Source organism: Zalophus californianus, chromosome 14 (assembly GCF_009762305.2).
Source record: "Zalophus californianus isolate mZalCal1 chromosome 14, mZalCal1.pri.v2, whole genome shotgun sequence".
Classification (NCBI taxonomy): domain Eukaryota; kingdom Metazoa; phylum Chordata; class Mammalia; order Carnivora; family Otariidae; genus Zalophus; species Zalophus californianus.
In genome coordinates, this window is record NC_045608.1 from 23,937,941 (window position 1) to 23,962,847 (window position 24,907).

Genomic DNA, 24,907 nt, shown 5'->3' on the forward strand with positions numbered 1-24,907 from the left:
TAGAGCTGTTTGGGCAGGATGAGCGTGCGGATTCTGACAGCAGGGACGCTGTGGGGAGAGGCACCAGCACAGCCAGTCTGGGTGGGGGCTGGCTCCGGATCTGCTTGAAGGGAGCTAGAAGAGAGAAGTGCAGGTGGGCATGGACAGGGTGGGGGCAAGTAGGGCCATCTGGGAGATGTGTGCAGGTATCGACGAAGCGCTAGGCCAAGGCCTCAGGTTTGGGGCATCATAGAAATAAAGCCCCAGACTGGAGCTGTTTACTGCTGGAAATACTCTGAGGCTTCTCTCGGCCCCATTTGGAGATCACAAAGGGGTTCTTGCGCCCACCCAAGCAGAGCAGGGGTGAGGGGCCCTGGAGCCGCCCTCCCGGGTCCTTCTGGGGCCCGTGGGCAGATTCCCGGCCAGCTGACCACTGTCCTGCTCTTGACAGCTTGCTCATTTGGGGCCTGGGGAGATGAATAAAAATAGATTCCATAACTGTTTAAAATCATTTGGCAAACTGGTGGCCAGATGGTACTGGTTCCTGTGCGCAAGGGGTAAACTATTTTGAACGTAGAAAGGGCTATTTTAAAGTTTGAAGTGAAGTGAAAAGCTCCCTCTCCCGCGCCACGAGTGAGTCACATCAAGGAGAAGCCATGACCATCCCCTCGGTGTTCAGGAAGGGCCGGCCCCCGTGGGCCGAGTCTGTTCTGAGTGCCGTGTGAGGAGGGGTGGCTGGCCCGGCCTGGCCTGGGAGCTGCTTGGCCTCTAGGGGCCAGGAAGGTGCTGAAGATGCAGCATGGCAGTTTGGCAGGGCCTGACCCAGAGGAACTCTACCCCCGCCCACAACCCCCAGGTTAGCCCAGCGCTACTGTCATGGCTCCGGGGGTCTCCACTCTTGGTCTTGGAGGTCTGAGATGGCTGTGCATCTCCTGCTGTGGCGGCCTCTGAGCCTTGCAGTCCTGGCCTGAATCTCAGCACTGCCCCTTCCTGCCTCTGGGAGGCGCGAACTGAGGGCAGCCTGCTGCTCCTCGGTGAGGGGGAGAAGGAAGGACCCTGTTGACCCCAGTGTGTCCCCGGGTGTGAGCTTCTGGCCAGGCACAGCGGCTCAGGGAAACCAGGACTCTGCACGACTTTGTCCTATTTGCTCCTTTTATGATAAAAGGCCAGTGAGAGGCAGATCCAGTCATGCTGGCCATGTGAAGACCAGTGCAGGGGAGGTAGATGGCACATGGGCAGCCCCCGCGACACTGAGAGCCGAAGGGTCCAGTTACCCATCCATCTGGGAGCCCTAAAGCCTGAGGGTCCCCTGCATGCCAGACACGTGGCAGTCAGACATCTAGCGAGTTCTGTCTGGCTGCAGGTGGAAACACAGCCCTTTCTCCCATCCTCCCTGCATCCATGGTTACCAGAACTTGCTATGTGCTGGTGGCTAGAGACAGAGCCAGTCGCCAAGCTGGCCCTGTCAGCCCAAGGCCCTCGCGCAGCCTGGAACCTGTGAGCATTTGGCCCATCTCCCCGCCTCCTCCATGAGTCCAGGGACCACCCACCCCAGCGTCCCACAGTCCTCCGGCACCTTCCTCATGCCCCCGGCTAGGAGGGCAGTGACAACGCAGGAGACAGTGCTTCCCAACAGTCCCTGAAGGCCAGGCCTAAGCAGGGTCTTGGTCTGCAGACCCTCCCAAGAGCTTGAGAGCCTTCCTGGGTCACACACAGGACGGGCATAGGACCCAGGCCGGCTGACCCCACGCCCTACTCACCCGCCCATATTTGGGGAAAGGCAAGGTTGTTGTCCGGATTAGGATTAGGAACAACAAAAGCGATTAGAGTTTGTCCTCCTTCCTCCTGGGCACAAGCGGGCAAAGGTTTCCAGTTCGGAGACACTCTGTCCATCCCAACGGGGCCTCTGTTAGGATGACCAGCAGCATCTCCCTTTGGAGCTCACACAGCTTGGGTGAGCAGGCTTCACAGCCCCCTTCACCAGGTGGGGCTTCTGAGAAGGGAGAGCCCCTGGGGGGCAGGCAGGGCCTACCAGCCCCCCCCAGCCTGTTGCTGAGCAGAGCCAGCCCCAGTACAGGGGGAGGGGGGAGGCTGTCTTTTCTGTACTGGGCTTTTGGGTTCTCACTCCGCTTTGGGGCAGCTTGGTGGGTTCCCCGCCCCCCACACGACCCACAGGACCCCAAACCTCTTCATCTCAGGGATCCTCTCAACAACCGTGGGAGTGGGAGGAAGGGACAGGGCTGGGAAACTGGAAACTTGTTCCCACCCAGAGGGCGATCACTCAGTGGGTCACAGAATCAGGGGCCCTGCAGGAGTCCTGGGGTTTGGCTCTCTGTTCTTCCCATGAGGACACCAAGGCCCAGGAGGCTATAGGCCTGGCCCAGGGTAGGCAGCAGGCAGTGCCCATGAGGGGCCCAGAGGCTGGGCCCCTTGTTCTGCCCATTCCTGGTCCCTTGCATCATTTAAGAGCTAGTGTGGGTAGGGGGCTTCGGGGTGGCTTAGGAAACTGCTCTTGCTCAGGGCTGGGCACGCGCTCTCTGAGAATTGTGGCAGAGCCTCAGGGGAAATGTGACCATGTTCAGGGTGTGGGTCAGCCAGGCCCCTCCCTGGGCCCCAGGAGGCTGCCCCCAGCTGGCCCCCCCCGGCGGGCCCCCGGCTTAATCCAGCTTAGTGAACGCACATTGCACAGCCTAGCTCAGCGTTCCCGGGCAGCAGGGCCAGACCAGCGCCTGCCTCTCTCCGTGGCGTGGCTGGGATGGGGCCTAGAGAAGGCCGGCCGCTGCGGAGGAGACCCTGGGAGTTGAGGAAGGACACCAGGTAGGCGCAGCAGGGTGGGAGGGGTGGATGAGCTCTCCGCAGCCCATACGGTGACCGGGGTGCTTCCTCTGCTGCAGATGACCCCTCGTCCAGGAGCAGTGGCAAGGCCCTTGGTCCAGCCACAGGAGCCCCTCTCTATCGGTGTGCGGCACCCTCTGCCCTGCCCTCGTCTTTAGGGGACTGTGACACTCTGTGACCTTCATGTACCCAGCCCAGCCACGTGAGGCCCCAGCTGTCCTGGGGATTTGACTTCCTGTCCCCCGCTGCTCCACACCCTTGGGCCTGCAGTGGCAGCGAGGTGGAGGTCACAGGCAGTCAGCCAGCAGGCCTGGCCGCTGGGGCAGGGGGCAATGTCCTCAGCCTCAAGGATGGGTGCTGGGAGCAGGTGTCGCAGAGGCATGGCTGAGTCCTGTTGCTTGAACAGGGTTATTCCCTGACATCCTTACCAGCGAGCATCTCCTGGAGCCCAGCTCCCAATCCGGGAAGGCCACAGAATCCCTCAAGGGGCCCCCAGGCCCTGAAACCCAGCTGTACAGAGTGGTGGCAGGGCTGGTTCTGGGCCCTGGGAGACTGCAGGTAGGGTCCACAGGGACTTGGACTCCAGCCCTACACACACTGCCTTGTGGCCTTGGGCAAGTGCCTTGGCCTCCCTGAGCCTCCATTAAAACAGCGACCTCCATGCTTGCAAGAATGCCCCAGACGGCTCTGGCTGCAGAGGTGTGTGGCGTGCAGGAGGTGGGGCTGGCATCAGAATAAGCAGGTGTGTTTGGGATGGAGCCAGAAGCGAGGGTGACACGTGCCTGGGGGCCACACACGAATGGCGTGGGGATGATGGGGCCCCGGGAGAGGATTTGGGGCCAGGTCTGTGAGAGGCTGTCAGCTATTCCTCGAAATGCGACGAACATTCCATTTTCCCTTGGAAGAGAAAATGGTCGTTTCTAAGGCAGCTAGAGCTCGAGCACCTCAGAACCTCAAGGGTGGGAGAGAGGGAGCCCGATTCATCTTTTCCCCTTTGCTCTTGTGGTGCAGCCTCTGGTCTCCAGAGCCTGGTAAATGCATAAGGAGATTTCTCTACTCCCGCCCCAACCTGAGCCGGGTCACCTGCCAGTATAAATCCCTGCCCCTTCTGGAGAAGCTGGTTACAGTGGCTTAGGTGTGGCCAGGCAGGGACCTTTCAGGGAGAGTGAGGAAGCTCCTGAATCTGGGGTGGAGTGAATACACCTCCTCCCCAGAGCCTTGCAGGGGAGCTGCGGGAGACTGAGCCTCAGTTTCCTCATATGTCAACTGGGGATGATCCGACTCCTCCTACGTTGAGGATTTTGCTGGGCCGGGGTGGACAGGGAATCTGGGAGCGCGGGCTCGGTCAGATATGACTGTTCTGTCTCACAGGACATGGGCTCAGAGGGGCAGAGTGGCTTGTGCAGGAACCCAGGCCTTCCCACTCCTGATAACAAGCCTTTTTTACTCTACTTTGCTGGTTTCCTTGGGTCCCCATCACATCTTTAGGATGGTGTGTGTGGGTGAGGGGGTGCCGGGGAGGAAGCCTTGCCCAGCCCGCTCCGCACAGGGGGCTGGGAGGTGAGACCAGAGGAGGGAAGGCATGAGGGGGAAGCCTTGAGGAGAGAGATGCCTGCCGGGGACTGCCTCTGGCAAGGTGCTGTCCATCCTGTGCTCCTGCGAGGCCCCGACACCCATCCGTCAGCAGGGTGCTCCCTCGTCCAGCGAACGCTTGGAGCAGCTGTTGTGTTTGGGGGTTTGGTGAGATGAAGAGAAACAGGCACAGTGAGCAGAGAAGCTGATCTGTAGACACGAGACTGTGGGGTGGGGGCGGGGTGTCTCAGGGGACCTGGCTGAGCCGGCTCGGGAGCCTTCCCTGGGCGGAGACGTGGGAGAAGTCTGAGCAGCGGGGTTAGCGGGCAGGGGGTGGGGTGGGGAGGTGGGCTGCCCATGCCCCTGGTGCCCCCGAGGGAGTGTCTGTGGAAGGCTGCTTGGCCCAGTGCTCCATATCACCTCCCTGGTTCCTCCCGACAGCCCTCAGGATAGTGCTGCGTTGTCCCTGTGTCACAGATGATGGGCTGTGTGCCTGTCTCCCTCCAGGAAAGCTCGACTGTAACTGTCGGGGTCAGACAGTGTGATGTGTGTGGGAAGCGAGTGCCGGGGAGGGGCGGCCGGAGACCACCGCGTTAAAGGAGTCCAGAAGGGGCAAACCCCGAGGTCCCCGGCTTGTCCCTCCCTGCCCTCCAGGGACAGCTGAGCCCGGGCCCTCCTGCCCACGAGGATGGCGGGCAGAATGACCAACCCCGGCTTCATTAGAGTGTGGCGGAACCACCTACGGCCCTGGGAAGCTGGAAAGAATCTGATGTCAGAGTAGGCCCCAAGTTTGAAGGGGCAACCTTACTTTAAAAGCAGAGTTATGTGATACAGACTCTGAGGTAACCTTGTGGAAAGGTCCAGTCTCAGTTCCTGTGCCAGACAAGACCCTTTACCTCTCTAAGCCAGGAAGTATAGCAGAATGTGGCCTTCCTTCCTTCCCTGCCAAGGGCAGGGACTGACTTGAGCACCGCGTATGCCTCAGGCTCTCATGGGGACAGAGGTCGTGACAAACCCTGGGTCTGGCACACAGTGGGGAGGCGGCAGCTGAACTCGGGCCCCAGCCGTCTGAAAACCCAGCATCTGCCGGCCACAGCCCGGGTTTGGTGCTCTCAGATGGCATCCTGACTGTGGGATGTCCCCATGTCCCCACAGAAGCCAAAGGGGGCAGCAAAGGTGTTTCTGAGCACCCCAGGGCCTTCCTCACTGACTGGCAGGTGGGGTGTGGGGTGGGGGGCAGACAGGCCCCTCCCGCAGGCCCTGTGCCCACCGGCCACTCCGTGCCCCCGCCCCCAGGCCTGCAGAGACTTCTTGGAACTAGCAGAGATACACAGCCGGAAATGGCAGCGCGCCCTACAGTATGAGCAAGAACAGCGCGTCCACCTGGAGGAGACCATAGAGCAGCTAGCCAAGCAGCACAACAGCCTCGAACGGGCCTTCCGCAGCGCCCCCGGCCGGGCCGCCAACCCCACCAAGAGCTTCAGCGAAGGTGAGAGGGTGAGGGCTGCCCAACCTGTGCTCCGTCTACGCCTCCTTCTGCCCGCTGGTTCTGCTTACACAGCCTCCCCCCATCCACATAGCCCTTCACACGCCCACATTTGGGCCTGCTGTGTGGCTTTGTATTTCCCACACCCACTGCCAAAGGGCAATTAGCTCCCTGCATTTAGGTTCCAGTTCTTTTTTTTTTTTTTTTAAGGATTATATTTATTTATTTGAGACCGAGAGATACAGAGAGAGAGCATGAGCAGGGGGAGAGGCAGGAGAGGGAGAAGCAGACTCCCTGATGTTGGGGCTCGATCCCAGGACGCTGGGAGCATGACCTGAGCTGAAGGAGGAGACGCTTAATAGGTTCCAGTTCTCACAAGAAAAGTCCAGTGAGCCGAAGGGCCTCTCTGTGGCAGGGCTGCCCTGGTGCCAGGTGGCGGCCCACGTAGCCTTGGGCTGGGAGTGACAGGTCGGTCAGAAATGGCAGCTAGGCCCCAGACAGACTGACCAGCATGCTGAGAGATCAGGGAGGCTTCCAGAAGGAGGCAGGCCTCTGAGCCAGAGCACTGAGCGGGAAGCTCATTCCAGGAAGGGGAGCGAGGGCAGAGCCACAGCCAGGTTAAAGCAGACCAGGTGACCGGAGTGGGGAGGGAACCAGAGGCCGGTGGAGGTGGGGGGCAGGGTCCAAAGTGGGGGGCACCCTTTGGGCTCTGGACTTCCTCAGGCAGGTGAGGGAGTTTTCAGTGTTGCACACAGGCAGTGGTTTCTCATGTATCTGCAGGAAGCCTCCTAACTCCCAAAGGAGAGGACAGTGAGGAAGATGAAGATACCGAGTACTTCGACGCCATGGAAGACTCTACATCCTTCATCACTGTGATCACTGAGGCCAAGGAGGACAGGTGCGTCCTCTCCCAGGGTTAGCCCTTCCTGCCTTGTTCTTCCTCGGCTCCGCCTGTTCTTTGTGCCTGGGGTTTTCTCTCAAGTCTTGCTTCACGTTATATTTTGATTAGATTTCTTCTGTTCTTCCTTAGACCCAAAATGCCCACATAGAGTTTGAATCAGGGTTTCATTTTAAATGGAGGTGGAGAACGGGGCCTCGGCTGGATCCAGTTCCAGCCGGAGGGGATGGGGGTTGGGGCTGCCACCCGAGGGCTGGGGCCTGGAAGAGGCTGCTGCTTTTTCTTGCCTGCAGCTCGGCACAGTCCCACCCACTCCCTCCACCGCCCCAGCATTCCAGAACAGACAGGAGATGCAGGAAGTCCCTTTTATTTTCTATTTCCAAGGCTTTGTTTCATTTTTTCATAAAAGCATCCTCTTTCTGGATGTTTCTAAATACGCACTAGAACACAGCGGTAACCAGGACATTGTTGTCAGACTCCCGGTCTTCGGGAGTCGCCCCCGGGTGGTGCAGGACGTGCAACAGGGACGAGCAGGAGCTGGGGTGGGGGGGTGGGGGGGGTGGGGGGGTGGCGAGGCACTGGAATGGGGGGGCGAAGCTGGGTCAGAGGGCAGCACCCTGGGGTTTGACGGGAGATTTGCTATAATTAGGAGTTGCCTCATTAGGATCTTTTATTCTCATCACATTGCTTCAATATTCTATCGATAGAAGGGGCCCGAGTATGGCAGCGTTGGGGGACACCCCTCTGCTGTGGCCTGGGGAGGAGCTGCTGCTCCAAGTCCTGGGGCCAGCGACCTATGTGACCGCAGCCTGTGCTGCCCTCTGCCACCTTCACAGAGTCACAGCCTCCCATGCCCCCTCACGGGCGGGCCCTCAGGCAGGGCACTCAGCCCCTCACGGATGAGGGACTGCAGGCTTCCCAGCGGCCTTACTCTCTGCTTCTGATCTGCTGCCCGCCAAGCCCCACGCTGCCTTCCTGAAGCCCAGTCCGGGGAGCGGGAGGCCTGCAAAACCTCTGGCCGCTCCTTCTTTGCCTCTGTGGACCGACATGGGTCACCACCCCCCTGTCCTGGTTTCTCCCAGGGCAAGGGCCGTTGGGATCTCTCTAACCCCTCAGGGAGTTTCTAGTCCTATCAACTGTATTTCCAATTCAATCGAGGTTCATTTCCCAATAATATTTTAAGATTTACTTATATTGCTCTCAAAATGAGCTTGGCTTGGCTGTTCTTTCCTTTCACTTTATCACCCAGCAGTGTCACCTTCGCAGATCCCTCCAGCTCCCCGCCCACCCCTCCCATATCTGGAGTCCCCAGGGGCCTGCGCTCTGCCTCCTCCTTTGTGCCCCCACCCTAGCCACCTTCCACACCTCAGCCAACAGCCCCAGGCCTCTCTGCTGCCACCCAACCAGCAAGCAGGTGACCCCTGTGCTCAACACTCTTCACTAGCTCCCTAGGCTCCTGACACAGCCCCAAGGCCTAAACTACCACCTTCCCTGGTAGTGTAGCTCCTCTGGGCTGCAGGCGGGTCCCTTGTCCGCAGTGACCCAGTGAATCCTTCCCATTCCCTGAGGCCCTGACTGCCAAGTGCCTGTCCCTCGCCCCCGCTGGCCCAGGTCACCTGTCCTTGGGGATCCCTCAGAGCTTGGGCCCCTCAGCCATACCGCCCCCTGCTGCTCTAGCCAACCATCTCACCACAAGGATTCACAGGCACAGGCATGCATCTGACCCACTTCCTACCCTTCTGGAACCCCAGTCTAGTGCGAGAGTCAGACCAGCAGACAGTGAGGGCACAGTGGGGTCTGTCTGTGATGGAGGGGGCCCACGGGGCCCTAGGAGGCTCTGCCAGAGGAAATGGCCACTCCCAGCTTCATCCGGGTCCTGGGTCTGCCAGTCCCAGGAGGGGGCTGTATGCAGGGACCTCAGGTGACTTTGCTCGAGTGGCTGCTCCTATGGGGCATCAGTGGGTGGGAGCCCCTCCAAATCACTGTCCTGGGCCCCTCAGCCCAGCTGAATGTCCCAAACCGGAGATGTCCCATTGGAGAAGCAGCTTTGGGGTGGGCTGCCCCCTTGCACCCCACTGAGGGGTGTGGATAGAAGGTGGCCAGGTCCCCAGGAGGCCTGAGGACTTGTAAATAACTTACCTCCCTTTTTGTGTTTCTTGCAGAAAAGCAGAGGGTGGGACCACAGGCTCAGTGGACTGGACCTCATCAGATAATGTAAGTGAGAGGGAGGACCCCGAGGCTGGCTAGGAGGCAGGCTGGCACTTTGGGCTCCAGGCCCCTGGGGTGGGCTCAGTGCCCTGGCTGCCTTCATCCTGGTCTGACCGATCAGCCAGACTGCCCCCTGCGCCAGCGCCATGCCAGTGGCCAGCTCGGTGCTCAGACTGCACTGGGTAGAGGTGAGGGCCAGGGCTAGAAGACTGAAGGGGCACCCTGGCCTCCACTCACAGGCACGTTCTCTCTGGCAGGTGCTAGATGGTGCCTCACTTGTGCCCAAGGGCCCCCCCAAAGTCAAGAGGCGTGTCCGCATCCCTGACAAACCCAACTACAGCCTTAATCTCTGGAGCATCATGAAGAACTGCATCGGCCGGGAGCTCTCCAAGATCCCCATGCCGGTAGGGAGCTGGGGCAGGGCAGCTGCAGTGGGTCCTGGGGGGTGGGGGGGTGCTTTTTTGTGCATGGATGAGAAGGAATGACCTCTGTGAAGTACAAGCAGCCTGGGTGTCATTTTCTTAAGGACACCTGAGGAGCATGTAACAAATTATCCAATCGTGTTCAATGACATTGCCAAAATCCCCTGAGACCTGAGGTCTCAGGCTCTGAGGGAAGGAGCAAAGGAGGGGCTCTGCATTGATCAGAGATGTGGGGACCCCCAGAGCGCCTCTGCACCTGACCGGGCTTCACGGTGTCCTAGCTGCCCTGACCTCCTAGATGGGGAGTGGCAGGACTGCCCTCCTCTGGGCCGGGAGCTGTCTCTGGCGCCCACGCCAGCGAGGTCACCCAGCACGCTGAGGGTGGTTAGCATTCGCGGGCCGCCAGGCTCTGATGGCATCTCCAGGGAGGAAGAGTTTGGGGTTCAGGCCAGACTTGGCTTCACTGTGTGCCCCCGGGACAAACCCCTTCACATCTCTGGCCTCTGTGCCCACACCTGCAAAGTGGGGAGAGTAACGGCGCCCACAGAACAGTGTCGGGAGGATGAAAGGGGAGAACACAGAGCAGTCCCTGCCGGATGGCTGGCCCAGGGTCGCAGCCCAGCATGGTGAGTGACCCCGCCCTGTCCAAGGCCAGGATGGGGGGTCACCTCCAGGAGCTTTCACCAGAAAACTAGCATAATAGGTCAGAATAGGAGGAAAGTCAGCCAGCCACCCATCCATCCACTCACTCACTGAATCTGACTCGGTGCTGAACAAGTCAGAAACTCTGGCCTTTGTGGCATTTACATTCTAGGAGGGGAGAGTGACAGTAATCGTAGTGAGAGGGTACGAGAGACAGCAGGTCCAAAAGCGGTGAGGCTGTGGAGAGAACTGACGCCGGAGGCGAGCGCATGGAGCTGCGGGTTTAGACAGGGCTTTAGACACGGTCATCAGAGGATCCTGACCGTGAAGGTGCCATCTGGGCAGCAGTGTCCACGAACCTCTGAGGAGAACAAGGGTGCCGTGCCGACCCCAGGCCTGTGCTGGGAGCAGCGCCTGACCGCCGCCTGTCCGCAGGTCAACTTTAACGAGCCCCTGTCCATGCTCCAGCGGCTGACGGAGGACCTGGAGTACCACCACCTGCTGGACAAGGCAGTGCACTGCACCAGCTCGGTGGAGCAGATGTGCCTGGTGGCCGCCTTCTCTGTGTCCTCCTACTCCACCACTGTGCACCGCATCGCCAAGCCCTTCAACCCCATGCTGGGGGAGACCTTTGAGCTGGACCGCCTCGATGACATGGGCCTGCGCTCCCTCTGCGAGCAGGTGAGGCCCACACACACTCTGGCCAAGCCACTCCTGCTAGGTCTGGGGGTCCTAGCAAGAAGGATGGGACGCAGCCTCTGTCCCTGATGTGCCCGTGCCCACAGGGCCAAGACGAGGTCCAGTCAGCAGCTGGGCCTCCTGCAGCAGGGGCAGGTCTCCCGGGTGAGTACAGAGTCAGGGCTGGTGTGTGGGTAAGGGAAGGGGGTGTGTGGGGAAGGGGAGGCCCCCCTCCCCAGGCCCCCCTCCCCATCAGGAACCATGCGGCAACCCTCAAGGGTTGTATGCGGTGCTATCAGGGAGTCCGGGTGGACCAGAGCTGGGGGGCGGGTGGCAGGCAGAGGGGACCCCGCACCATGTGGGGACCCTGGTCAGTGATGGTACAGGCCTGGAGTGTGAGGAGCTTCTGGGGTCCAGAGGTCCTGCCCTGGGGGGCGGCGAGGTCAGCTTGCCCCCATCCCTTCTCTATGCCTTCCCCACAGAGATGCGTATTCTCCTCCCAGAGCAGAATCAAACCCGGGCCCTGGGGTCTGGGAGCCTCCACAGTAGCATCTCAGCCTGAGCTTTGGCGCCCCTGTCTGAAGAGGGGTGATTCTGTTGGTGCCTCCCTGGGTGCTGGGAGGACCCAGTTAAGTGCTGCGTGAAGGCACCCAACATAGAGCTTCCCGGGTGGGCTGCTGGACATGAGCCGTGGGCCAGGCGCTGTTCTGGGCCTGGGGTGGAGCTCAGAAAGCAGACATTTCACGGTCTGGTGGCTAGTTTAAAAGGCGTGCTCTGGTTGCAGTGTCACCCTACGGGAAGCCGGTTAGGGTAGCCACACCAGGGGGACGTGGGCGGGCAGAGCGCAAGCTGCTTAGAAAGTAGAGCCTGGGGATTTGCTAATGCTTTGGATGTGGGGAGAGAGGGCAAAGGAGGAAGAGAGGGCAAAGGAGGGAGGGAGGGAGGCAAGGGAAGGCGGCAAGGATGACCCTGGCGTTCTTGGCCTGAACTACTGAGTGAATTCACTTCTTTATTCAATAGAGTTGACCAAGTACCCCCAAAAGCGCCAGGTGCTAATACAGGCAGCTGGGAAGTGAGTGGATGGGGTGCCTGTTCTCCTGAGGGGGGCAGTGAGGGCCAGGTGCTGTGTATGTCAGATGGTTCTGGCTCCTTTAGAAAGCTGACTGAAGCCCAGAGTGAGGGAGAAAGGAGCGCACAGGTCAGACAGGGAGTGGGCAGGCAGCCTGAGGCCTCTGGTTTCATTCTGTGTGGCAGGTGGAGGAGTCAGGACACTGGCCTTGTTTTATGCCCCCACCCCCCAACCCCTGCAGCAGAGAGTAAAGCCTACAGATGCTCTGCGCCACCGACTGTGGCCTGGTGAGGGGGAGGGGTGGCTCCTAGATGCATTTTGAAGAAAGAACAGCCTGGATTTGCTAAGGATTAGAGCAGGCATGCAAGAAAGAGGGCCAGGGATGACTCCAAAGCATTTGGTGTGAGCAGCTGTTAAGACTGGGTCATCGGCCTGAGCAGGAAGCCATGACGCAGAGCACCAGGGCCAGCCCCTTGGGGTCCCATCCCTGAGTTTGCCATTGTGCTGGGCCCTAGGGCACGTGGGGTGCTGGCCTTGGGCGACAAGGAACGGTTGGCAGTTTGACCTGGGACTCAGACCCAAAAGGCAGTGAAGTACCACTCATGGTGACAGGAGGCAATGAGAGATGCATTCAGGTACGGCAGGAACTCTGGTCAGTCCAAAGAGCCGACGGAAGCATCCAGTGGGCAGCTGGGGCAGACTGGAGCGCAAGGCTGGGGCTGGAGCCTGACTGAAGCCGTGACTCAGCGAAGAGGTGCCCTAGGGAGTGAGGAAGCTGGGGAGAGGCTGGGCCCCAGGACCCTGCGACCAAAGGAGCCATAGAATGAGGAAGAACAAACAAGGGGAAGTTGGTAGGGGTATGCTAGCAGGTGGGACAGCCATCAGGGGCGCCCAGTGCCGTGAGAGGAGGCGGGAGGTGCTAGGGGACCCCTGCGGGGCTGTGCAGAGCTTACTGCACCACTCTCCGCACCCGGGGCGGGACACTGACGTGGACTCCTGCTCTGGAGCCGGGCCACCCAGGAGGGAGGCAGGGCCCAACTCTGCCACTCAGTTCAAATGGCTTCCCTGGCCTGGGCCCCTGTGCAACATGGCCCAGTAGGGGCAGCCCTTTGCGGATGAGTGGGGCGGCTACCTGGAGAGTGGGCACAGAAGCCCTCGCTAGAGCGTCACACCTCGCTTCCTAGCCCTCAGCACAGCTGGTCGCAGGGGCCTCCTCGAGGCCAGGCTCTGTCGTCACCCCATTTCAGAGCCCAAGTCCGCCGTAGAGATGCCTCGGCCCCCTTCTCCCAACCACAGCAAGCCCAGGACAGCCACCTAGGCCGGTCCCACTGCCGCACCCTTGCTTTTCCACTCAGAGCACCATCCTTCCTGGGGGCCTGCTCCCAGGGCCATGGAGCTGGTCGTGCTGAGCACAGGGCAGGCTGCCCCCCCGACAGCTGGATGGGGAGCAGGCCTGGGCTCACGTCCAGCAGACGCTCATGTCCTGTGGGTCTGGTCTCAGGTGAGCCACCACCCACCATCAGCTGCACACTACGTGTTCTCCAAGCGTGGCTGGAGCCTGTGGCAGGAGATCACCATCTCCAGCAAGTTCCGGGGAAAATACCTCTCCATCATGCCGCTAGGTGAGCTGGAGCCCTATGCTCTCCCAGGACAGAAAGACATTCAGGATAAGGGGGAGGGTTTTACCAACCCAGAAGCCAGCTTGGGGCCTCCAGGAGTGACATTAGTCTCTCTGCAAATCTGTTTCCCACCTCCCCAGGCTTCCTGGATGCCTCCCTGGCCTATGTCCTGTCCCCAGTCCACATGAATACTGCTTCCAGTTGTCAGGACCTTGGGACTGTGAGCAGGCAGGCTGGCTGGGGTCTAGCATGGCAAGCCGTGACCTCTGACCCTATATCTGGCCTCCAGGTGCCATCCACTTAGAATTCCAGGCCAGTGGGAATCACTACGTGTGGAGGAAGAGCACCTCGACTGTACATAACATCATTGTGGGCAAGCTCTGGATCGATCAGGTCAGGTGGTACCCTCAGGGAGGGGGGGCGTGTGGCCTCAAGGTGGGCCACTGACCACTACCCTCCCTCACCAGACAGGGGACATCGAGATTGTAAACCATAAGACCCAGGACCGGTGCCAGCTGAAGTTCTTGCCCTACAGCTACTTCTCCAAAGAGGTAGCCCGGAAGGTAAGCAAGGCCACCTCTTGGAGTCCTGGGGGGGGGCCTGGAGGGGGGTGTGTGCCTATGCCGATCCTGCCCATGTCCACAGGTGACAGGCGTGGTGAGTGACAGCCAGGGCAAAGCCCACTACGTGCTGTCAGGCTCGTGGGATGAACAGATGGAGTGCGCCAAGATCGTGCAAAGCAGCCCCAGCAGCCCTGGCTCGGATGGGAAGCAGAAGACAGTGTACCAGACGCTTCCAGCCAAGCTGTTGTGGAAGAAGTACCCGCTGCCGTGAGTGGGGCTGCAGGGTGGGTAAAGAGCAGGCAGGGAGCGGGAAACAGAGGCAAGGGGCAGAGGACAGGCCAGGGAGCCTGCCCGGCCTGGCAAGAAGCGAGCAGCAGGCACTGGGGTCGGGATGGTTCTGTCCACACACAGGCAGAGGCGGTGTTCTGCACCTGACATCCCAGTGTGGGAACCAGACGCTCGGCCGTAAATAAGCGTGACTGTATCCGGTGGTAGCAAGTCCTATGCAGACTTTAAACAGGCTGATAAGGACAGAGTCCCCACAGTCCAAGGAATGAAAACCAAATGTGAAAATCAATGCAAGAAACAGAAAACTATAAAAAGTGGCACAGCAGGTTCCAAAGAGAGCAAAACAAATTCTACAAAGGAAAAATTAAGTAACTGAACTTGAGAACTCCAATTGGGAAGGTTTAATATAATCCATCAATGTAAGAAAGAAACACTTCAGATAGACAAAACCTGGCAAAGACAAAAAGCTAAGAGAGAGAAAGCTTATCACCTAGTGACTCAGAGGGAGTCCCTGGAGCAGCATCACCAGCAGCCCTGGGAGCCCATTAGAGTGAGAATCTCAGGAAGATCCCCAGGGCAGCCATGCACACGTCAGGTTTGAGAGCAGGGTCTAGCGTACTTCTAGTCAGAGTCTAGAAGGAAAGAGACCATATCTGAAGAGCAAACAGAAAAGAATCTTCCACACCAAATCTATACAGTGGAACTGTTGAAACTAAATCAGAGTTGTGAAAAAGACCTGTATGACTTTCTGAGGAACAGCAGACTGACAGCGGTCTCTTCCTGGTAGAAGCTTGAAGATGGTCAAATGAGATCTTCCATGTGCAGACTCACTGCCAGCCGATGATTATACACCCAGCAAGAACACGTTTACAGAGTGTTGAAATATTTTATTTTCAGACTAATAAAAACTCATTTTGCCACCAGCAGACCCACATTAAAGGATATACCTCCTGCAGAAGGAAAGTGATCCCAGATGGAAGATCTGAGATGTGTGAATGAAGGAAGAACAAAAACTATGTGAACCTAAGTGAACAGTAAATAAACAAGAATAGAGATGTCTTGCGGGTTTTAGAATCTAAACATAAAATACAACTGTGTGATCATATAAGTCAGAAGAGGGATAAATGGAAGGAAACTTCTCAAAGGCCTTTGTGCAACTCAGGAAGGTCAAGATGTGCGGTAACTTTTGGCTGTGTGAAGTCTGCATATTTCCTAGAACAACCACTAAAATAATGTTTAACTGGAATCCTGGAAGGAAAAGAAAGAAAGAAAAATGGGAAGGAAAGAGAAATAGTTGAATAATGGAGATAGATTTCCCAGAATAAAAACAGAGATGGGAGACCTTGGGTTGAAGGGCCTGTGGAGTTCCAGAGACAAGAGATAAAGAAAAGCTTTCACCTAGACCACACTATAGTGAAAATTAAAAATGCCAAAGAGAAAATTCTAGTAGCTTCAAGAGAGGAGTACAAGCAGATTACAATGAAGGATAAAGAATCAGATTGGCAGGGGCACCTGGGTGGCTCAGTCGTTAAGCATCTGTCTTCTGCTCAGGTCATGATCCCAGAGTCCTGGGATCGAGCCCCGCATCGGGTTCCCTGCTCAGCGGGAAGCCTGCTTCTCCCTCTCCCGCTCCCCCTGCTTGTGTTCCCTCTCACGCTATGTCTCTGTCAAATAAATAAAATCTTAAAAAAAAAAAAGAGTCAGATTGGCAATCAGAAAGATTGACATCTTTCAATAGCCAATGTTTGGAGTAATATTTTCAAGGTAATGAAGAAAGCAAAATTAGAAGATTAAGATTTTTATCCAGCCAAGCTATCATTTAATAATGAGGACATAACAACAACAACAACAATAAATGTCGTCAGGCAAACAGCCTCAGAAGGTTTGCCACAAAAAACCCACAGTGAAAATGGTATCAGAAATAGTAGTTTGTTTATTTATTTATTTTAGAGAGAGAGCAAGCAGGGGTGGGGCAGGGGAGGGAGAGAGACGATCTTAACCAGGATCCACACACCCCGTGCTTAGCTGACATGGGGCTCGAGCTTAAGACTCTGAGATCATGTGAGATCATGACCAGAGCTGAAATCAAGAGCTGGATGCTTAACCAACTGAGCCACCCAGACGCCCCTAGACATAGTACTTTAAAAGGGGGAGAAAAAAAATATCCAGAAGTTGCTGCAAAAGACATATGAAGTAAAAGTTGTGTTTTTAACAATTACTAGGACCAAAGTAAAAGAGAAATATTCCCATAATAATGCAGAATTTAAGATGTAGATAATGTTAATATGTCAGGATCTGAGGGGAGTTGAAAGGAACACCAAGGGATGTGAAGGATTGCTAAGTTCTTATTAGAAGGAAGAGACAAATATAAGATGTTAAAATAGTAAGAAAAGACTAAAAAGAAAAAGGACAAATAAAAACAGTAAATCAACACAATAGGAATAGGCCCAAGCATAACAAATAAAAGTAGCTGAAACTCATCAGTCAAAAAGCAAAATACTGACTGACTGGATTTTTTTAAAATCCAGATATATGCACCTTCTAAGAGATGTCAAAAACAAAGACATGCAGAGGTTGAAAGGAAAAGACATATCATGGGAATACTAACTGAAAAAGCTACAATAGCTATATTAATATCAGATAAAATAGAATTTAATAAGACAAAAGCATTATTAGGGATGGAAGAACTGCTACATGATAAAAGTCTGAGTTCTTCAAGAAGATATGAGTTTCACTATCCATGTAATGAAACAGCCTCAAAAATATACAAAGCATATATTGATAGTAAAGGGAGAAATTGATAAAATCATCACCATGGTGGGAGATTGAGAGACTTCAATATGCCTCTCTCACTTGTTGATCAGTCAGAGCCGGGGTGGGATCAACAAGGATCTGAAGAGATCAAAACAACACAGGATGTCCACATACTTGCAGTTGCAACAATAATAGAATGTACCTTTTACCCAATAGACATGGAACGTATGCAAAGATCCATCATGTACTGAACCCTAAAGAAAGACTCAACAAATTTAGAGGGTAGTGTATAGACCACATCTCTGATAAGACAACTAAGTCAGAAGATATGAACAAGATGACAAAAAGTCCTCATGTGTTTGGAAAAAATTGTTAAGTTGCTAAATAACTCATGGGGAAAATAATAAATTAGAATGGAAATTTTAAAATACCTAAAATTGGGGCAACTGGGTGGCTCAGTCAGTTAAGCATCTGCCTTTGGCTTAGGTCATGATTCCAGGGTCCTGGGATCAAGCCTCACATCTGGCTCCCTGCTGAGCAGGGAGCCTGCTTCTCCCTCTCCCTCTGCCCCCATCTTGTTCTCTCTCTCTCTCTTAAATAAATAAAATCTTAATATAAAATAAAATAAAATAAAATACCTAAAATTGAGAATGGATGTAACAAAGGCAGTGCTTTAAAGGAAATGGATTGCCTTAAATAGGCACATAAACAAGCTCATTCATTTTGAGGCTATTTCTTTTCTGAGTTTCTAATCTAAGAAATTAGAGAAGGTCAACATATAAACCAGAAGAAAGAAAAAAACTGACTTTAAAAGCAGAGATTAGTAAAATAGAAAAAATAAAAGAGAAGTTTAAAAAACCAAAAGTTGATTCTTCAAGAAAAAAAAACTGACAGAAAACTATTGGCAAGACTTACCAAGAGAGAATATAGAAATAAATATTATTAATGAAGAGTTTAATATGACATACAAAGTACTAAGAGAGAATTAAAATTCAGATGAGGACAAATTCTTAGAAAAATATAAGAACTGAGTCTAAAAGAAATGAAAAGCATGACTAGTCCTATAATCAAAGAAACAGAAGAGGTAGTTTAAAAATTCTCACAGGGAAAACACAAAACCCAGTTAATTTTGTAGGTGAATTCTACCAAAATTTCAAGAAATATATTATCCCAATAGTATATAAAATCTTCCAGACCAAAGGAAAAGAAGAAATGCTCTCTTTTCCTATACGTGAAGCCAGGATAACCCTGATACCAAACCAACCTAAAAGAGTCATTCATGAATATATAAGCAAAATTCCAAAATAAGACATCAGAAAATCCAACAGTGTATAAAAAAGAAAGCATTCATCAATCCTTTGCATTTATCATGGGCATGCAAAGGTGATTTTATTATTAGAAAATCCAGGGGTGCCTGGGTGGCTCAGTTGTTAAGCAGCTGCCTTCAGCTCAGGTCATGATCCCAGGGTCCTGGGATTGAGCCCTACATCAGGCTCCCTGCTCAGCGGGAAGCCTGCTTCTCCCTCTCCCACTCACCTTGCTTGTGTTCCCTCTCTCGCTATCTGTCTCTCTGTCAAATAAATAAATCTTTAAAAAAAAATCCACAAATTAATTCATCACATTAATAAATCTCAGTAGATTCAGAAAAAGCATTTTAGGTGTCTTAGTATAAGGTTATATGCAAAAGTCAGTTGCATTTCTACACACTAAAAGAAAACAACTAGGAAATACAATTTAAGAGAAGACAATTATCATACCACAGGAGGATCTTGTAATAAATCTTATATTCAATAAGGTAATCTTATAATAATATAATAACATAATATATAATATGTAATATATAATATAATAAATAACAATCTTGTAATAATCTTATATTCAAGACCTCTATAGAGAAAATTATAAAACTTTACTGAGATATTAAAGAAGAACTAAATCAATGGAGAAAGACACAATGTTCATAAATAGAAAGATTTAGTATTACAAAGATGTTATGATCTAAAGAGGAGCTCAAACAAAATCCCAGTAGTGATTTTCATTGCTTGATATGATTTTTAAATTTATATTGAAGAATAAAGGGCCAGAATATTTCTGAAGAACAGAGAAATAAGGACTAGCCCTACTAGATATTAGGACTTATTTTGAAGCTGCAATAGAACAGTGAGCCTGGAAACAGACCCATGGATGTATATATCTTTGGTATATAACAAAGGTAACATGAGATCGTGTGGAAAGATGGCACTGTTCACTAAAAGGATTTGGGAAAATTGTTATCCATATGGAAAAAGATTAACTTAATCTCTCCCTTATGTTAGAATAGAAATTGACTCCAGGTAAAGGTCTTAGAAAAAGTATTAAGCTTGATTTGCCATTAAACAATAAGTTAAACTCTAAGGAGAAAATACTGATGAGTATCTTTTAGACCTTAAGGAAATAGATCTTAAGACACAGAACAGCACTGATGCATGTAACTATATTAAAATATTTTTTTCATTAAAAGAAGTTTTGCTCATTAAAAGACAATTTAAAGAAAGTGAAAAGACAATATATAAATTTTCAGAAGATAATCAAAATACTTAATGCCCGACAACAGATCAGTATTGAGAATACATAAAAAGTATTTGGCCACAATTAAAAATAATAACTAAAAAAAAATCAAGAACACCTCCTCCACAAATAAAGCAAAAACAATCTGGCAGAAAAAGTGCAAGAGTCACGAGCAAGAATTTCACATGAGAACAAATACATATGATCAGTCATCATATGAATATGATCAACATCATTGGTAATCAGACAAATGAAAATCAAAACTGCAATGAGACCATTTTGCCTTCATTTAATTAAAAAAAAATGAAAAAGTCTGACAGTATCAAGTGTTGAAGAAGATGTAGATCCACAATATTTTTTACCCATCAAAGATGGGAATGCGAATTGGTGCCTGGTCACCATGCTGAAAAGCAGGTTGGCCTTACCTCCTAGAGAAGAATATCAGACTCTATAGCCCAGCAGTTCCACTTCTAGTTACATACTCAAGAAATTCCTGCAAATATACAATGGGCACCATGCATAAGATTACTCCAAAGCAAAAACTTGTAAACAACCCAGATTTATTGAATGAATAACTGTGTTATTATTCACGTGGGAGAATATTACACAGTAGTTGAAACTAATGAACCACAGAAACATGCAACAATATAAATTTTAGCAGTATAATATTAAGAAAAAAAAGCAAGTCCCAGAAGATTACATACATCATGATTCTTCTTATACAGTTAAAAACAAATATGTAAATATATGTATATGAAAACAAGTAAATACATGCACATTTAAGACTATGTAAAGATGCAATAAAATTAGATTAAAATGTAAGCAAGGGACTGATGAAGCCAGGAGTCTTGTGACAGCTACCTGAGAAGGGGGTGGATTGGTGAGTTTTCCATATGGTTAGATGTAGGTTTTGTCAGGATTCTACCTTTTGTTTAGAGGTTCTTCTGGTGGTCAAGCAGGCCATGCAAGCACCAATAAAAAGAGGGTGTCGTGTAGCAAAAGGATCATGACTAATCCAAAGCTGTGCCTCTGGGGTCCAAAAAAGGAGAACACAAAGAAAAAACAAAATAAGAGAGATTTAAATCCAACATATCAGTAATTACATTAATTACTCCCATTACAGGTATAAGATTTCAGGTAAGTTTTAAAAATCCAACTATATGTGTTTTACAAGAGCTACCTCTAAGTAAGAAAGAAAGATTGGAATAACAGGATGGAAAAAGGTATGTCCACAGAAATAACAAACAAAATCTGCTGTAGCTATATTAATGTTGCAAAACAGACTTTAAAACAAAAGGTAAGACTGGAGGTAAGGGGGACATAATGATAAAGGTTCAATTCACTAAGATGGGTTTTAAATTTCAACCTATCATGTACCTAAAAAACACAGCCTCAAAATATTTACCACAAAAGCTGGTAGAAATACAAGGAGAAATGGATTAATTTACAACCAAAATAGGAAATTTTAACAAAGCTCTTAGTAATGGCTAGAAACAGGGAAAAAAAAGTTTGAACCATAGAATCTACCAATTATAGAACACTGTACTGAACAATTGCAGTAAACACTTTCTCTTCAGGTACACATGGAACATCTGCAAAAACTGACCATATACTGGGTCTTTCAGCAAGTTTCAAAGAACTGAGATTATACCAGTATACTGTTTCCAAAGCAATTATGCTAGAAATAAAGATAACTAGAAAGAATCCCCAGATGTTTATAAATTCAAGAAATATACTTCCAACTAATCCACAGATCAAAGAAGATAGAGTGGACATCAGAAAATATAACTGCATAAAGGGGCACCTGGGTGGCTCAGTCCCTTAAGCATCTGACTCTTGATTTCAGCTTGCCTCATGATCTCAGTTGAGATCAAGCCCCCCATCCGCCTCCATGCTCAGTGGGGAGTCTGCCTGTCCATCCCCCACCCCTTGCTGGTACTCTCTCTCTTAAATAAATAAATAAAGTGCATGATAATTAAAGTAATACATATAAAAGCTGTGAGATTCAGCTAATGCAGTACTTGGAGGGCAATGCCTAACCTAAAACGCACATATTAGAAAAGAAAAGCTGCAAAATCATGAGCTCAGCAACCATCTGATGAAGTTGGAAAAAGAACAGCAAAATAAACCACAACAAAGTGGGAGAACATAAAAGTAAACTCAGTAAGGTAGAAAAACCTGAAAGAGGATCAACAAAGTTTCATCTTCAGTCAATGAAGAGAGTGCACGAACCTCCACCATGACTGTTCAGAATAGGGGGGAAGGCACATTTAACGCACATCACAGATGTGAAAAGATGACATCGCCATGTCCTAGTCGTTAAAGCAGTAGTAATGAGATTGAAAAACTGGTGGAAATCGGCAAATTCCCAGAAAAGTAGAATGTAGCAAAACAGATGCAGGTCGGTGGAGCGAGTGTGCAAGGTGCAGGCAGGAAAAGAGGAAGGAGCCAGGCGCTGGCTGGGCGAGTTCCAGGGGTGGACACGTGGCCCCGGGGGCCCTGCGGGACCGCTCACGCCGCCCTGCCGCCACAGGGAGAACGCCGAGAACATGTACTACTTCTCTGAGCTGGCCCTGACCCTCAACGAGCACGAGGAGGGCGTGGCGCCCACGGACAGCCGCCTGCGGCCGGACCAGCGGCTGATGGAGAAGGGGCACTGGGATGAGGCCAACACGGAGAAGCAGCGGCTGGAGGAGAAGCAGCGGGTGTCGCGGCGCCGGCGGCTGGAGGCCTGCTCGCGGGGCTGTGGCACGGAGGAAGGTGAGGCTGGGAGGGGAGAGAGGGGACCCTGGGGGTGGGGAGCGGGTTCCCGGAAGGAAGGGATGCCCCAGGGGTGGGGAGAAGGGGAGGAAGGGGCACCCCCGGGGACAGGGAGGGTGCGGGGGCAGGCAGGGTGGAAGGAAGCTGTGTCCTGGGGGCAGGGAATGGGGGAACCGGGGAAGGGGGCGGGCTGGGAAGAGACCACTGTCCACCCCTCCGCCCACTGTGCCTGCCCAGCAGAGAAGGAGGCCGATGTGTACATGCCGCTGTGGTTCGAGAAGAGGCTGGACCCACTGACGGGGGAGACGGCCTGCATGTACAAGGGCGGCTACTGGGAGGCCAAGGAGAGGCAGGACTGGCACATGTGCCCCAACATCTTCTGAGCACCACCCCTACTGCAAATACAGGCTCCTGCACAGCCTGGTCCACCTCTTCTTTAATGCACTCAATTTAGTACTCAGTGGCCCTAGTCCCCACACCTCCCCCCCACCTTTTTTTTTTTAACACTTTTTTGGGGCTCCCACTTGGAAGGAGTAAGTGCTGACCTGCATTCTCTTCAGTTTCCAGGTACCCTGGGTCACCCGAGCCCCTTCATTATGGACTTGGGTCCCACTGGGACCCCAGCTCCCAGTTACCACAACTCAGGCAGGCTGGCCCGGGCCCTGGGCTGCCCCAGTCACCAGCCCCACCCAGGAAGGCACTGGCCCCTCCTGAGGAGCCACATTTGACTTTTTTAGAAAAAACTATCTCCATTTCTTTCCAGCCAAGACGTTTAGTAAATATTTTTAGCACAGCACTTAGCAGACAACTTTCTAAGTGTGCTTTCTTGCCACAAACGTGTCCTGGCAAGAGCCCCTTCTTTTTAAGACATCAGGAGGCCAGACCCATTTGAGCAGGGAGCATTTTGTCACTCAACATAGCAGGGCCACATCTGTATCGGAGCTGCCCAGTCAGCGGGAGCCCAGGACTCCACAGAGAAGGGAACTGGAGGAGCCACCTGGCCCAGGAGAGCACAAGTCAGTTGTCTCTGGAGCTACAGCCACACCCACTGTGGGGGAGGGGGCGCCGAGCAGCCCCCATGTAGATTTGAGGGCACCAGCCCCTTGCCTTGCCTTGGCCATGTTGAGGCTGCTCCCCAGCCCTAGAGAGGCCAGGAAGGGCTGGGGGGCAGGGCCTGCAGGTGCTCCCCACCCCAGAACCAGGCCCTAAATCAGCAATAAGAACAAAACACTTGGCTCAGCCTGGGCTGGTGCCCCCAGGCACCAAAGACCCAGTGTCCCGCCTCGGCCTCAGGCACCTTCAGGGTGCCCATCTCCACACCCCCTGAACTCTTTTATTTGCCTGATTTATATATATATGATATATAAATATATAAAAATAGCTATTTTGCTTAAATTTCTATGGTATGTGAAAGTTAAAAAATGATGAAGACAGGGCACTCCTGTCTGAGTTTAGCCCTCCTGTCAGTTGTGCCCTGCCCTCTCCTCGGACCCCCTTCCAAAGGCTTCTGCCAATGGTGGGGGTACTGGGCCACCGTGGCCACTGTCCCCACCCCACAAAACCTCCACTCCAACCCCTCCCGCTTAAGTTTGGTCCTGAAAATTCATCACAGGGTTTTTTTCTGTATACTCCAGGACTGATTTTGTTTTTATAAAAAAACAAAAGTGAAAACACCAACGTATGAAATGCCTTAGGGTGCCCACTCAAGAGGCAGGGTGGTCTGGGTGGGGTGGGTGGCCCCACCAGGCCTGCAGCAGAGCTGTGCAATGTACCTCTTCTCAACACTGTTTGTGAGGGAGCACCTTCTGACCGGTAATAAAAACCTTGGATTTGGAGTTTTCCAAGGCCCTGTCCCTGAGTGTGTCTGTGACTGGGTGGATCAGGGCTGATGCAGGACAGGTGACAGCCTATAGGGCAGCATGGGGCGGAGCCTGGGACGTTCTTCTGCTCTGCGCTGAGGAAATCAATGAAAAGCTGGTCTAAATGGGGAGGGGAGAGAACGGGGTGGAAGACTCGTGACAGGGTCTGGGCCATGAAGGCTGCAGAGGGCAGAGACAGAAGCTAGGGGAAGGCTCACAGCTTTGCCTGGGGCTGTCTGGGGTCAAGCCAAGGCACCCACCCGGCTCTTCTCTTCAAGGGAAGCCCACCTTGGTGAGTTCCAGGGTTAATCGATAACCACGATAACTTGGACTGCTTCTGTTGTCCCAGGTTGCTAAGCAACTCAGATCACTAGCTCCCCAGACGGGCGGCTTGGTCTGGCCCACTGTGGGGGCGCCTCCCTCACTGCCAGTGCTTCCATGTGAGAAGATGGGGTGGGGCAGGGCACCACAGGAGTAGCAGAGCCAGGCTCCAATCACCTGCCCTGAAGCCCCAGCGCTGTGGGATCCAAGACGGGCCCTGCACAACTCCTGCCTTACCAGGGCCTTGCTTTCCCACCTGTGGGGAGGCAGGCACTGGTTAGTCCTGCAGCTCTCGCTGGCCAGAAGGTGCAAGGCAGGTGAGGCAACCCTAGCATAAACCTGAACCCGGGGGGTGGGGGCAGTGGAAGGGGGCCTGCCAAGGGAGAAGATGGGCTACATGGGCAAAG

The 24,907-nt window shown here is 52.8% G+C and overlaps 1 protein-coding gene across 5 annotated transcripts in view; it reads left to right on the forward strand.

Moving 5' to 3' along the window:
• The window catches only part of OSBP2 (oxysterol binding protein 2), a 164,141-nt gene extending 139,977 nt beyond the window's left edge, over window positions 1-24,164 (forward strand). For 4 of the 5 annotated variants that reach the window (XM_027575907.2, XM_027575912.2, XM_027575909.2 and 1 more), the window contains 11 exons: window positions 5,683-5,875; window positions 6,653-6,770; window positions 8,933-8,984; window positions 9,236-9,382; window positions 10,478-10,723; window positions 13,291-13,411; window positions 13,698-13,801; window positions 13,876-13,971; window positions 14,054-14,238; window positions 22,094-22,320; window positions 22,558-24,164. In XM_027575907.2, coding sequence (XP_027431708.1) covers window positions 5,683-5,875; window positions 6,653-6,770; window positions 8,933-8,984; window positions 9,236-9,382; window positions 10,478-10,723; window positions 13,291-13,411; window positions 13,698-13,801; window positions 13,876-13,971; window positions 14,054-14,238; window positions 22,094-22,320; window positions 22,558-22,703 — 1,635 coding nt within the window. In that variant the 3' untranslated portion in view covers window positions 22,704-24,164. The remainder of the gene's footprint in view (window positions 1-5,682; window positions 5,876-6,652; window positions 6,771-8,932; window positions 8,985-9,235; window positions 9,383-10,477; window positions 10,724-13,290; window positions 13,412-13,697; window positions 13,802-13,875; window positions 13,972-14,053; window positions 14,239-22,093; window positions 22,321-22,557) is intronic. The other variant, XM_027575908.2, reaches the window with a different exon arrangement.
• The last annotated feature ends 743 nt before the right edge of the window (window positions 24,165-24,907 follow it).